This window comes from Centruroides sculpturatus, unplaced genomic scaffold (assembly GCF_000671375.1).
Source record: "Centruroides sculpturatus isolate CEXI.00-Female unplaced genomic scaffold, Cexi_2.0 scaffold114, whole genome shotgun sequence".
Taxonomy (NCBI): domain Eukaryota; kingdom Metazoa; phylum Arthropoda; class Arachnida; order Scorpiones; family Buthidae; genus Centruroides; species Centruroides sculpturatus.
In genome coordinates this window covers 549295-563636 of record NW_019384417.1, presented here as the reverse complement: position 1 = coordinate 563636, position 14342 = coordinate 549295, and the positions used below count along the sequence as shown (strand labels likewise).

Below are 14342 nucleotides of genomic sequence, written 5' to 3'. Positions count from 1 at the left end.
TCTAAGAAATAGTATTATAAAGTATTAGCTACTTTATTAAATCATAAAATATAAAATCTAACTGTTATCATATATTTGCTTTTCTATTGAAGTTTATTTATCTTTGTAAGGGTTGTTAGTTAAGATGCAACTAGTTGAACATTATTTATTCCCTTTGTAAAATATTTTATAACAAGATTCTTTTAGATTCTGGCGTATGCGATTTCGAGAGACTAGCGCGATCGGCTATCTATGAAATTAATGAACTCCTTTCGTGGTTGACATTTATTGGATAAATTATGACTACCGAATCGAGGCCATGCTAGCAGAGATATTTGAATGCTCTTGGATTGAAGCATTCGCGACTCCCTTCTTGTACACCACACTGCTGACCCTGTTCTAACGTATTTACAATGCCAACATTGATTGTATTGTACAAAACAGGACAAAACAGAGATGCTGTGTCGTTGAGATAACACAGAGAAGCGTTCTGGATATGTTCCAAATTACTTTGAAGGTTGAGTCGAGAAAAGAAAAAGATGTTTTCGTCGATTTGGTTACAATTTTTAGTGTTCTATGCTATCCTAGTTATTGGTTATAACAAGTATTTAAACTGGAAGAACTTTTCGGAAACTGCGTTATTTAAAAAATGGTTTCCAGCTTCGCCTTAGGTAATATCTGCCGTTAAACACTATCATTAAAAAACAGTACAATCAGAAAGCATTCAGATAAAATTTTAAGAATTTGGGTTAAACTTTTAGAAAGTAATAATACAAAGTATTGTAGTTTTACTATATAAAACATAGGAAAACAAGACAAATGATATATTCGTGGCTGTTGACATACAGTATTTTTTTATTTTTATGTTTTTTTTTTTACTTCAATCGATCTTCAATAATTCATCTGTATTTTACAGTAATGTTTTACATTTTAAATAATGTCATTTATTTAAAAGTTTTCACTATAAAAGACTGCTTACATTTTTCCTTCCTCATATAATTTATGGCGATTGCACATGACTTTAAAACTAGCGTCAACGATATTGCAAATATAAAAACAAATTACATATATATGTATATTGATTTCCAACTTCTTACATTTTGCAATAGGTGATATTTTAAATAAAAAAAATTTTAATTAAAATACTAAATATACTATTTTATTATTTAATATTCAATAAACTTATTTGATAAATTCATAATATATTTTTTAATATAAATGTATCTAGAATTGTCAATTTTGATAGATGCAGCTATGTGACGTCGTTACAAATCTGGAAAACGAAATTACGTAAACGTGAGGCATAAACGCTCGTCATCGCTTTAATAATCTAAAGTAGTAATATATATATATATATATATATTTTTTTTCCTTTTTTTCCTCTTGAGGAAGAACATTTTTCGAATACACGTGTTTAATGTATTTGTATAAATTGTACATAAAAGATGAACCCATCAAGAGAGAATACATTTTGGCAGAAGCTCAATGTCGTTGCTTTACAACACAACGTTCTTTCGTTGGGAAGAACACTGGCGACATTTTGAGCACTCGGAGAAATTTTTTTCCTCTACCGCATAATAAATTAATATTGTTTCAGACGAATATTTTAAATCAAAAGTAACTTCGGTTACAAAAACTTTCTAGATTCTTGTAAAACGCGCAGTCTGCTGTATTGACGACACGAAAATTATCAATACTAAAACCTAAAAGAAAGAAAAAATAAAATGGGTGAAAATGAAATTTGGTAGCAGAACGGTGCGAAACATTTCGGAAAAGTGAACATTTAATCGGCACGGAAACAGTTAATTTTCAAACGAAATCGAGAAGCCCAAAAGAAAGAAAGTTTCTCTGCCCTTCTAAATATAACAGAGCATCTTCCCCGTTAACAGCTCACCCCTCGACTGATGTTTGGGAAGTCCCTTACCCAGGATGCAATGGGAACTGTCGCTTTGGCAACGTAGACGACCATTTGTTGTCCAGATCGTTCGGAGAGGAAGGTGCAGTGCTGTCCGATAGTGACTCCTCTTACGTTAAATACTTTTTTTAGTTCTTTTTTCTCTCCTCTTTCCCTTCTTCTTCCTTAAAAAATGGACAGTCGGAGATAAATGGAAATACTTTAATAAGAAAGGAATGTAAAAACAAAGAATCGGTAGAAAAGTAAGTCAATTTTTTTAAAAAAAAGTTCAATTATAACTTTAATCGCTCAGAATTAATATTTAATGTAAAGTTTAAAGCCCGTAAAAAGTTGTTTTCATTTCTATTTAAATTTATAATTACTTTTAATTAACATTTAATTACTAAAATTACTGTTTACGCGCTTACGTTAAATATTTATTTACGGCCGCGCGTTAATTGTATACAAAGTCTTTCGAATGACTTATATTTATATATTTAGTAATTTACGGTTATAGTAAATAAGTAAAAAAATATATAAATTGCTTGTTTTTCACACTGACGATACAAAATTTGTTGGAACAAAGTAAGTACACATAACGGAACAATAGGCATAACAGCATTATCTGCGAGCTAAACTGTAATGCTATATTTCGCCCGATAACAATTAAAGCCTTCGTAAATAATTAATTATCTTATTAAAGTAAAACTTTCTCTGTTTGTCGTTCGTAATAAAATATATTAATTAAATTCTTAAAATACTTCACTTGAATATTAACTCTACTTCTTGATCCGTTCTTATTATTCTGCTATCGTCCTTTAAAATCTTATGCTAGATCAAACGAAATTCAATCGATATTTTCTATCGTAGAAGCACGGTATCGTCACTCTTAATTTTTAACATAAGATTTCGAAAAATATAAAATATATTTTATCTTTCTTTCTTCGCTGATTTTATTATCGCTGCACATTTCCAATCTGGTCAAAAAGTCAATATTGAAAGCGCTCATTCCAAACAAACCGATGGTTTTCAATATTATATTTGTTTTCATTCAGACTGGAACCATTCACCGATATAAAAGAGCATTTTCATGAGTTTAAGTCGAGAATTTCACGCACCATTACTGTTCAAAACTCTTATGTAGTTCACTGTCGACACAAATAGACGTATGATTTTGCTTCTTTTTTATTTTCCCTTGACCCGTTTATTGTCTGAGTAACAAATTGCCGAATACCGAAAATATTACACTTCAGATTCGATTTTATAGAAATTGTATTTTTTTTTTTTTTTTTTAATATCCCTTTGCATTCATGTCGTGTTCTGTTCCTGATGTGTATGAGAGTTGATGAAGACAGAAATAGATTGGCCAGGAACACAGGTATGCTGGGTATCTTAAGTCAGCGAATCTCACTTTAGCTAATTCTATTTAATAAAGAAATTCCGGATATCTCTTCATCCTTAAATATATATATATAAACATTTAAGGTTTAATAAGTTATATTAAATTTATACAAGTATTTGTAAATTATAATCAATTACTTAATAATCAATTCTATAAAGGATATTAAAGCATCCACACGAAGATTATTGGTCGGTGTGATTTTAATTAAGTGTCAGTTTTTCTTATCTGTTGACTTTATAGGCTACTAGGATACGCCGGAAAAGGAAGGGAAACGATGGGAGATATGGAAGGAAGAAGGATTCGATGGCTACTACGAAGATTTGATAAATTTCAATATTTGAGACAAATGATGTTAGGATTTTCGACATTTAATAGAAAATTATCAGTTTAGTTTGAGATGAAACGAATTAAATTTTTTTATCGATTGAATAAAATGCACTGATGATACTAAAAAGTAATTAAAGCTGGCTTTTTAAAAGTTGACCTTGACGATTTGGATAAAGAAACGAATTAGTCGAAACGAAGTCGTTTATTTTTAAAGTGATTCTTAATGAAGAGAAAAATCAATGTAGCATTTTTTTTTACTATGGCATATATTCGAATATATATATATTATATTTCGAATATATGCAAGTTTTTTTTTAGTATTTTGAACTGTTTATATTTATTTCAATACCAGTTTATAACTGTTTGTTTATTTTTTTTTCTTTCAATTAAACTTTATAGTCAAATCTTCGGTAAGTACTTCAAACGATTCTTGTCATTTGAGAAAAACATCTTTCTTCCTGTCATGTGTTCTAGTGTTATTTCCTCTTCCGAGAAAATCATTATTTGCTTCCTCTTCCGGAAACTGAGTTAAACCTATTTTTTCCATTTTATATTTTTCCATAGGCCTACATATATAAATGTTTATTTGTTAGATTTTCGAAAAAGTTTATCATAACTTTCATCTCCATATTTAATAAAGGAGAATGGCTTCTAATCCATCGATTTGTTTTCAATTAAAATATGTTTTCAGTATTATTTGTTTCTGTTACAAAAATACATTGTTACATGCTTTATTTGTTTAATTCAATTAGAAATAAATTCACCTCATTTTCAATAAATTATTAAATCGATTAAATATTTTATAGCTCGTAAAGCTCATTTATGAGTATGCTGTTATTTCAGATATTCTCGATTTTTCATTTTATTATAAAAAACAATAATTGCTTAATTATGTAACACAGTGAGACAGTAATTCAAGCTTATATTTTAAAGTATCATGTTTGTCTGTAATAAGCAATGCTTAAAAAGACTGTGACACAACAATTAACTTATAATATACAAACAGTGTACGCCTTCTTCCAAAACAAATTTCAAAATGCAGATTTTTCTTTCGAAAGTTCATGTATTTAAATGACACAAGTTATGATCCGTTCATTTAAGTTTATTTCCTTCTTATTGTCACCTCCCCGTTTTCATAATGATCTATTTTCGTCGTCACCTGTTGCGATGCGTCATCTGTCGTTTTACCAAAGTTATCATTAAATCCTACAATCTCATTATTATCTAACCTCGAGCCACAAAGATTAGCAATCCCATCATATGCTGACAAACAGATTTTCTATTAATTGTTTTCTCTATTACTCAGGATGGAGGAAAGATTAACAAGGCCGGTTTGGTTTATGATTTCGCCCACTAGTCGGTGTTGTTGTGCCAAAACTTGTGGCTACAGACCAATTTGGAAGCGACTTGGGTCACGATACCGATATTTGGTACACCTACCTCTAACATTTCTTCGTTAGACTTGATGTCGATAACACGGAGTTAACCGCAATCATTCTTAACAGAAACTTCGATTACTTTATGTAACTTGACTGTATTTTAGTACTGTTTATATAGTCGATTTCTTTAGTTGCATAAGTTTTCCTTTTGTTCTATTGTAATATACGCAGAGATTCTAACAATATAAATTAAATTTTTGGATAGGATATTTCATATTTGCTTTTTAATAATACTTCTATTAATCAAAATATGTAGGCAAAGTACAAACGTTGAAACTTCTTTCATAGAATCAACGTTCTTTTATCAATTACTGATTAATTACATCAAATGGTTTCATGTGAAAATATTTGTTCTTTTTGCCGATATATATATATATATAATACATGGTGATTGTTTTATCTAATCCATTTTTGAAGTATTGTTTAATATAAAAAGTTGGAATAAAAACTCGTATCACTTTAATAAGTAACATTTACGGTCTCCAATTTCGACAGATATACAAATTGCAACAATTAATACATTTCTCATCAATGGGAATAATATAAAACTAGAAGCCACGTCACGCAATGGCAAGTCTTGTCTTTTAGCTAAAATTAGAAAGATGTTGTCTTTGATTGCTGGCAAGACTTCTTTGGTTTATTTCGGTCTCTTAACAATGGACAGTGTACGAGCTGAAACAATATACCAGTTACCCTGGTATGTTGAAAATTGTATCCCTTATGCAGAAATACTTTTAAAAATTACTTCCGAAAATTTAATCGTGAGAATAAATTATAATAAAAACGTGTGTATTTTCGAGTCTTCCAATGATATTTACTATATGGAATGATAAAAGGTACAAGGTATTTTCTTTATCTTTTGCGTTATCGATGTTATTGCAGATTTGTGATAAATAAGAACAATAGTCTGACGTAGATATTAATATTTGTCATTTTGCAGGTTTCCGAGTTGTGGGTGACAGAAATAATTGGATTAATAATCCTTGTCATGTCTGAAGAAACAAGGTGATTGTTCCTTTTCGAAATGAAGTGCTCAACAAAACTGCTTGGTGCGGCGATTTTGGTGTGTGTGGCGAGTGTTGCCAGAGCGAGTGGAAACGAAACTAAATGCAAAGAAGGATTATTATTGCCTATATGGCAGCCCCAAGAAAATCTCAGTTTGGGAGATATAATTGCACGAGGCATAGTTTATTTTATTTCTCTTTTCTATATGTTTGTGGGTGTTTCAATTATTGCTGATCGTTTCATGGCATCTATTGAAGTGATTACGTCGAAAGAGAAGGAAGTTGTGGTGAAGAAACCAAATGGCGAAACTCAAACTATAAGTGTTAGGATATGGAACGAGACAGTGTCAAATTTAACATTAATGGCTCTAGGATCCTCAGCACCAGAAATTTTGCTGTCGATTATTGAAGTATATGGTCAAAATTACGAAGCGGGTGAACTTGGTCCAGGTACTATCGTAGGAAGTGCTGCTTTTAACATGTTTGTCATCATAGCCATTTGTGTTTCGGCAATTCCTTGTACCGAAAACAGAAAAATCAAACATTTACGCGTTTTCTTTGTCACTATGACCTGGAGTGTATTTGCTTATATATGGCTATATTTGATCCTTACATGGTCGTCTTACGGAGTCATTGAAGTATGGGAGGGATTACTAACCCTCTTTTTCTTTCCAGCAACTGTGGTGACTGCTTATATTGCCGATCGTCGTTTACTCATTTATAAATATTTATCGAAAAATTATCGCATGAACAAAAGAAGAATTATCGTTGGGACAGAGGGAGGGGACGACGTAGAGATGGGCGCGAAGAGTAATCACATTCCTGATGGCACTTTACAGTATTACGAAGGTGAACCCAGTGATGAAATGAGAGAATTCGAACAACACCGTCAGGAATATATCGCACTTTTACGCGAACTGAGAAAGAAACATCCTAATCGTAACATGGAAGAAATTGAAATGATGGCACGCGAAGAGTTACTTAATCGTGGCCCGAAAAGTCGCGCATTCTATCGTATTCAAGCAACTAGAAAACTAATGGGAGGAGGCAATTTGAAGAAGAAGATCGAAAAGCTTGAACCTAAAAAAGAGGAGGTTAAAGAAGTTAAAGATGACAGTATAAGAATCTTTTTTGATCCAGCACACTACACTGTTATGGAAAATGTTGGACAGTTTTCCGTCACTATAGCTCGAGAAGGCGATCTAAATTCCGCCGTTTGTGTCGACTATACAACGGAAGATGGCACTGCTAATGCTGGCGACGATTACGAACCCGTGGAAGGAACTTTAGTATTTCGACCTGGAGATACCCAGAAGCAAATCTTCATCAGTGTTATTGACGATGATGTATTTGAAGAAGATGAACATTTCTATGTTCGATTGAGTAACGCCCGTTATCTACATAGCGTAGATGGAGGCGTTCGTGCCATGAATGGTTCTCCGGGTCAGAGACCACCCATAAAATTGGCCACACCATCATTAGCTACCGTTATGATTTTGGATGATGACCACGGAGGCATTTTTTCAATTGCACAAGCTGAATTCGAAGTTCCGGAGTCTGTCGGTGAGTTCATGCTAAAGATCAACCGATTTAGCGGAGCCAGAGGAAGAGTGGTTCTACCGTTCAAAACTATAGAAGGAACTGCCAAAGAAGGGAAAGAATACGAACCTCTCGATGGACAACTAGTTTTTGACAACAACGAAACTTTGTAAGTATAAAGTAAACACAAAGATTCTCTTGATCTTTAGGATTAATTAGTTATTTATGAACTAATAACACCGTTGAACCGTTATAGAAGTTCTAATAATCAGAAATGCAGGGAAAGGTTACAGATCTTGTCATGTTGCTATGGCGACGACACCAAGGTTTCGGGACCGGCGAATGCGGTTTGGTCGAAAGAGACGATCGATAGGACGATCGTGACGACGAAACATTAGCGTCAATCAACTATGTTGGACGTTACTTAATACTAACCTCTTTAAACCTATCTCTCGGATATATAAAACAACAAAATTTTGTTCATTTTAAACACGATCGATATTTTAACCGAAATATTTTTGATTCGTTAACTTATGAATTGACAAACTTTACCGTATGTCGACTGAACATAAGGGGAAAGAAACCTTCAAAGGGGCTTTAGATGACAGTAAGTTTATCGGTAACAGAGCGAAGAAATCGAACAAGAAAAGTTAGTTTTTCTTTTTGATGGCAGAAATACATCCGTTTCTTTTATCGCATGTTTGCTCATATTCGATAAGAACATGCGTGTCTCGCTCGATTAACGAGAAAGGAATGTTTGGATCGTTTGTCACTTTATAGTTGTTAAGTCAGAAGTTTATTACTTCGGTTCTTGATCAGCGGTCGAGGCCATATCATATCCTGCTGGAAATCACCATTGGCTTTTTTACAAATCGATCTGTTTATCTCTTATTTTTTTAGTTTTAGTCTCTATTCATATTATTTTAATTTGTCTTTTTTTCCAGCAAAGATGTCCCGATTCGCATAATCGATAATGAGTCCTATGAGAAAGATGCAGTTTTCTATGTTGAATTAGGTGAACCTAAATTGGAGTCAGGTAAATATACGGCGATTTGAAAAAAAGGTTTCATTCACACTACCTCCCTTCCCTTTTTAATTATCTTTGTATTTCTTCCACCGAATCCATGTAACAGCATCAACACCCATTACACCGGATACCAATGAAATCGATTTACAAATTTCTTGTCGCTCTTCATCTGAAACAGGTGGGAGCGCCCTTGGCTGGCTTTCTTTCCAACACTAACTGACTAATAGGTCTTTTTTATACAACCGATGGTTGCTGTTTTATAACAAAATTATACTTTGTTAGACTTGAATAAGGAGGAAACTGAAGAAGGCGATGAAGAGGATATGACTGATGCCGAAAAAATAGCTCTTTTAGGAAAACCGAAATTAGGCGAGGTTTATAAATGCGAACTTCGAATTAAAGAAAGTAAAGAATTTAAGGTAAAAAAAGTTTTACAAAAAAGGATAATTTTCAAAAATAAAAAATAGATGTGATTCCGTAACTGATAATAAGTCTATAATACAAATTATAGAATACTGTGGACAAGTTATTCCAAAAATCGAATGTCGCTTCGTTGCTGGGAACCTCTTCGTGGAAGGAACAATTTATTGAAGCAATTACGGTTAGTGCTGGTGATGATGACGATGATGGCGAAGGGGAAGAAGGTGAAGAAGGGGAAGAGGGGGGCGAAAAAGAAGAGAAAATGCCTACTTGTACAGATTATGTTTTGCATTTTATCACAATATTCTGGAAACTGATTTTTGCATTTGTTCCACCAACAGGTAAGATGCTAGTGTTTCTTTAATACAAAACTAACTAATATATGATATAATTGAGATTTTTTTTTGGCAAATGGTTTTCGAATGAGCTATTACTAACACATGGTAGGTTTAATAGTGTTGTTGTTGTTGATGTTGTTGTTCAGTAGCATGAATGTTGTTTGGAGCTGACAGACTAACCACACTATTATTCAATAAAGGAAGATATTATCATATTTACTCTTCCGCAGATATATTGGATGGTTGGGTATGTTTCGTCGTCTCCATTATTATGATTGGGGTATTGACAGCTGTTATCGGCGACTTGGCGTCGCATTTTGGTTGTACCGTTGGATTGAAAGATACAGTGACAGCTGTGGCATTCGTAGCTCTTGGTACAAGTGTACCCGGTAAGTGATGTGTTTAGTGTTTTGTAAGATGGTCTGAGTTCGTTACTGGATAAGCCGGTAAGTATGCAATAAGCACGTAGAAGATCTCTTAATCACTATTTGTGTTCCTGTAGACCACTTAGAAGGATGGGCCTGCTTTATGGTTAGTATCGTGATCATAGGGCTCCTGACTGCCCTTATCGGTGACCTGGCGTCTCATTTTGGTTGCACCATTGGCTTACACGATTCAGTAACGGCCATTTCTTTTGTGGCACTTGGAACAAGCATACCAGGTAAAATATGACGGTATTAATTGAACGAAAGGAGGCTCCCTTATCCGTTTTCATTTGTTCAGTTTATACTTTCCACTTGGGTTTGTGTTTCTTTATTGCTTTTTGGATTTTATCTTCTATTATTTTTATTTTAAACCCACTAGTTTATAATTAATTTGCTATATTAATTTAATTTTATTTGTTTGGGATTAATTTCTACGTGTGATGTTTCAGATACATTCGCCAGCAAAGTGGCTGCTGTCAATGATCAGTATGCTGATTCATCTATTGGAAACGTTACAGGAAGTAATGCTGTTAATGTCTTTTTGGGAATCGGTATTGCCTGGTCTATTGCAGCAGTGGTTCATTTTATCAGAGGGGATCAATTTGAGGTCCATCCTGGAAGCTTAGCCTTTTCTGTTACTCTCTTCTGTTGTTGCGCTTTCATCGTTTGCGTCATATTACTATTACGACGTAACAAAGCAGTGGGTGGCGAATTAGGAGGACCCATGAAATATAAAGTACCCACCGCAGTTTTTTTCGTTTTCCTATGGGTATTTTACGTCCTCATGTCGAGTTTGGAAGCGTATGATATCATCCAAGGATTTTAAAGTGGAATTTATTTATGTAAACGAAACAGAATTGCTTCTCTCCGTTGCAAATGTGACAATTGAAATAGCAACGGGGCGACCAAGTGTCCAGCTCCGGCACCCCCATTCCCAACGCCAGATGTTGAAGGCCACGGATCATCTTACAATACTGTGGACATTGCGCACCATATCGATTGTGGCATTTCACCCATCAATTTTCCTGTAAGCACTTTTTTGTTTTTTGTTTCACTATTAGTTTTGGTTACAAAGAATTAACTGAAGTAAAATCAAATATTAAAAACATATCTTAAATAATTATCTATCTCTGATCCTTAATTGACAGAGATAACTTGCCAAACTAATTATATACAGTCGGTGATTATACATTTAAATCTTCAATGTTTATTCTATTACTCCCTTTGACAACTGATCAAATTCACTTCCCTTTGTCTACACATGAAATTATTCAAATGGTGTTTGTGACGCATGTTTAGATGTTTTTTATATCATTAGTTCATACTGTGATTGACATTAGAAAATGAAAGTTTAACGAAGAAAAGAATGTTAATCGTGAAGATCCGACCATGTCTAAAACCGTTCATTCCGGGCCAGCACTTTTCTTTCCCTGATATGATCTCATCAATGTATTAAAGCACTAAGTTTTCTTCAGCCAATGATTTATTTTTCCACTCCTTTAATTTAAAAAATGGAGAAAAAAAAATATATATCTTGGCAGCTAAAATAAATTAAAACCGAACTAATCATCGAATAAATTGCTGCCAAAAAAAGCGAGGTAGCTCGTTAGATATTTAAAAATATAGCTTTTATTATTGGTAATATTTTTTAAAGAAAAAAAATTATGTACTGTACATATACATTTGCTTAAAAGATGTGCACATTTTTTCGAGAATGCGCAACGATCAAAACGTCCGAAATGTCGAGTTAGTCTTTCATTCGACGTATTTGCAGTTTCAGTTCTTGTGTGAGAAAAAATATCACGAAAAGCTCAGGACAAAACTTCCCAATGTTGACGGATTGTTGGTGTGATTGTAGATTGTGTTAGTCCTATTGTCTATGGATATGCTTGGTCTAAGCAAATTGTTGTTGAAGTACTTAGAAATGTTGAACATGTTTGTTATTAGTAAAGGGTTTGTTAACTTATATAAAAAGGAATACGTGTGGTATTATTTACCTGTTAGTTTCTCACGGAAAGAAAGCTTTCATTAACTGGTACAATATATCAAATAATATATATACATATATATAATATACACACACACAACTATAAATATAATATATATATAAATATATATATAAATCACTGAAGCCAGTGTAAATAAATTATTTTTGATTTATTATTGCCTTAAAATGTGCTCAGTATGTGTGTGTGTATGTGTTCAGTGTGTATGTATACATATATTATAAATATATACAAATTAATCATTTGTCCCATGTTCAATTAAAGTTTCAAATTTGCAATAATCTAAATATAAAAAATGTTATTGATGTATATGTATTTATATACATATGCCATATAATTTAAAAATAAATACAATATACAGTATATAACATATACCCCTGCACAAAACAATGGTGCAAGTGTATATGGTAAGTACAAATATCTTAGTTGGCATTGTTCTATGCAAATAAATGTAAAATATTACATATATATATTTAAAAAAAATTCTTTCCTGGCAGTTAAAAGAAATTATTTGTAGAAATGTTAATTTATTCTGATACAGTACCAATTAATGATGAGCAAGAAAATGTACTGTATGTAATCTTTAAATTCATTAAAATTTTTATAATTCTATATTTGTATTTATTGAACAAAAAACTACATTATACTAGCTTCATTATAGATTTTCTTCAAATAAAAAAATTCCAAAAAACTTCTCTTTATAAAACAGCATTAACAAATATATATATAGGCCTATATATTTTTGAACATGATTTAGCATCTTTAATTAATATTAATTTTTATTAGATTTTATATCACAGCTTTAATAATACTATATTAATCTTTTTGTCACTCATCAATAACTTTGATCGGTGTAATAACTGGCTTTAACATTAATTTTAATGTGTATTGCTGAATTGTTACTTAAATATTTATTACATATAAACAATCTAATTTTATTTATCTATTTTTATTAAAATAAAAATAATTCCAATGTACTATAAAGTAGGCTAAAAGTTACGAAGATAGTATATTTAAACATTATAAGAAATATGGCCAAGAAAATGTGGACTATTTTTATTTCTGCCCTACTGACTTCTGCCTTTTGGCATCTACCCATTTTAACTTGATACACAATATACACTACATCTATTTAATTCTTAAGTGGTGATAGTTGACCACAACTAATTCCTATTAGAACCCATATTTATAATGATCATTTTGAAAAGATAGTATATTATAATTTCAAAATTATTAAATATTGAAGTTTAGAATTAAAAGTTTAACCATATCTATCATTATAAATAAATAATTAACTACAATTACAAACAAAGTTATTATTCTCACATCTATAATTATAATTCTTTATAGAAATCCCATTACAGAAAATAAATAAATAAAAAATATAATTAATCAATTAATCAAAACAGTCTTATGATAATAATTAACAACATATTCAAAAATACTTATCGAACTTGAATGTAAATCGTATTTTCAAGTATAATAATCATGTACAATCGTTTTTTAAATTATAAATTAGTGATAAACAACACATTCTATAATTTGCTACAATAGAAGTAGCTGTAATAGTAGTTATATAACAGTAAAGAATAATAAAAGGTGTCCAAATATTACAATGAATGAACTACAATGAAAAAACTAATACATTAAATATTTATTTTTAATTTAAAATAAAATTTAAATATATTTCTTAAAATATATAATTTTGCTTTCTTAATGCTTAAATGGCAATAATTATTTTATTTCTGGATATTATGAAAATGAGAATTGTGAAATCAAGGATTATTTTGCAAAAATTTTATTCAGTTAAACTAGGTAAGAAATCTATTCATAATTTTTAAGATTACATAAGATCAATAAGAGTTTTATTACTTACATACATACATACATATTAGAAAGGATATGTAAAAAATTTTAATAAATAGAATGTAAAACATATTAGAATAATAATTACTCTTCTTAAAGTATATTTAAACATAAGTTAAAAATACTAATTTACATCATCTTGATAGCTATTCATGTGCACCATCTTAATATAAATCATTAAAAATTTTGATATTAAAACAAATTAATTTCAAAAATACTCTAAAACAAAATAGAACAATTCTTATTTACAGTAAATTAAAGTTTGTTGGGCAAGATGATTTTTGTTAGTACATTAAAAATAAATAAAACTATTGTATTTATTTAGAAATAATTTCAAAATATAACTGTTTTAACCACTAAAATATATTATATTTACAATAATACAGTAGAGCCTCGAAAATTCGGCCTAATGTGGACCGAAGGGTGGCCAAATTTGTGAAAATGCCGTGTTATCGGGAATGGGGTTAAAAAAAGGATAAGTATGTGTGTTTCCTCAGAAAATATTGTACTGTACTTGTATGTATTGTTTGCTTGAGAATACAACAGAGAATAAACTGCCCAAATACCTTAAACAAAGGAAAAGTATGTCCTTTATGAAGGCATAGAGCCTTTACTACATGAAAATGAAAATTAATGAATACACTGTGTACAGTAATTTACCTTGTAAGACAGACCC

The 14342-nt window shown here is 31.3% G+C and overlaps 1 protein-coding gene across 4 annotated transcripts; it reads left to right on the top strand.

The window, feature by feature from the left end:
• The first annotated feature begins 1935 nt into the window (after nucleotides 1-1935).
• Nucleotides 1936-11320, top strand: LOC111619239 (sodium/calcium exchanger 3-like). Of its 4 annotated transcripts, none has more exons than XM_023360927.1 (8): nucleotides 1936-2136; nucleotides 5982-7753; nucleotides 8529-8620; nucleotides 8718-8789; nucleotides 8894-9030; nucleotides 9123-9372; nucleotides 9872-10030; nucleotides 10244-11320. In XM_023360927.1, the coding sequence occupies exons 2-8, from the start codon at nucleotides 6066-6068 to the stop codon at nucleotides 10618-10620; spliced, it is 2775 nt and encodes a 924-aa protein (XP_023216695.1). In that variant the 5' UTR covers nucleotides 1936-2136; nucleotides 5982-6065; the 3' UTR covers nucleotides 10621-11320. The 4 variants fall into 4 exon arrangements, with proteins under 4 accessions (XP_023216695.1, XP_023216697.1, XP_023216694.1 ...); XM_023360926.1 differs by lacking the exon at nucleotides 9872-10030 and adding an exon at nucleotides 9600-9758 and having other exon boundaries at nucleotides 1937-2136; XM_023360929.1 differs by lacking the exon at nucleotides 8718-8789.
• The last annotated feature ends 3022 nt before the right edge of the window (nucleotides 11321-14342 follow it).

What these genes read in the sequence shown, in the direction of transcription:
- LOC111619239 (XM_023360927.1), top strand. Translation starts at nt 6,066, where the DNA reads ATGAAGTGCTCAACAAAACTGCTTGGTGCGGCGATTTTGGTGTGTGTG. An exon ending in TTTGACAACAACGAAACTTT is followed by an intron (nt 7,754 to 8,528) that starts GTAAGTATAAAG and finishes CTTTTTTTCCAG; the next exon opens with CAAAGATGTCCCGATTCGCA. An exon ending in AAGAAAGTAAAGAATTTAAG is followed by an intron (nt 9,031 to 9,122) that starts GTAAAAAAAGTT and finishes TACAAATTATAG; the next exon opens with AATACTGTGGACAAGTTATT.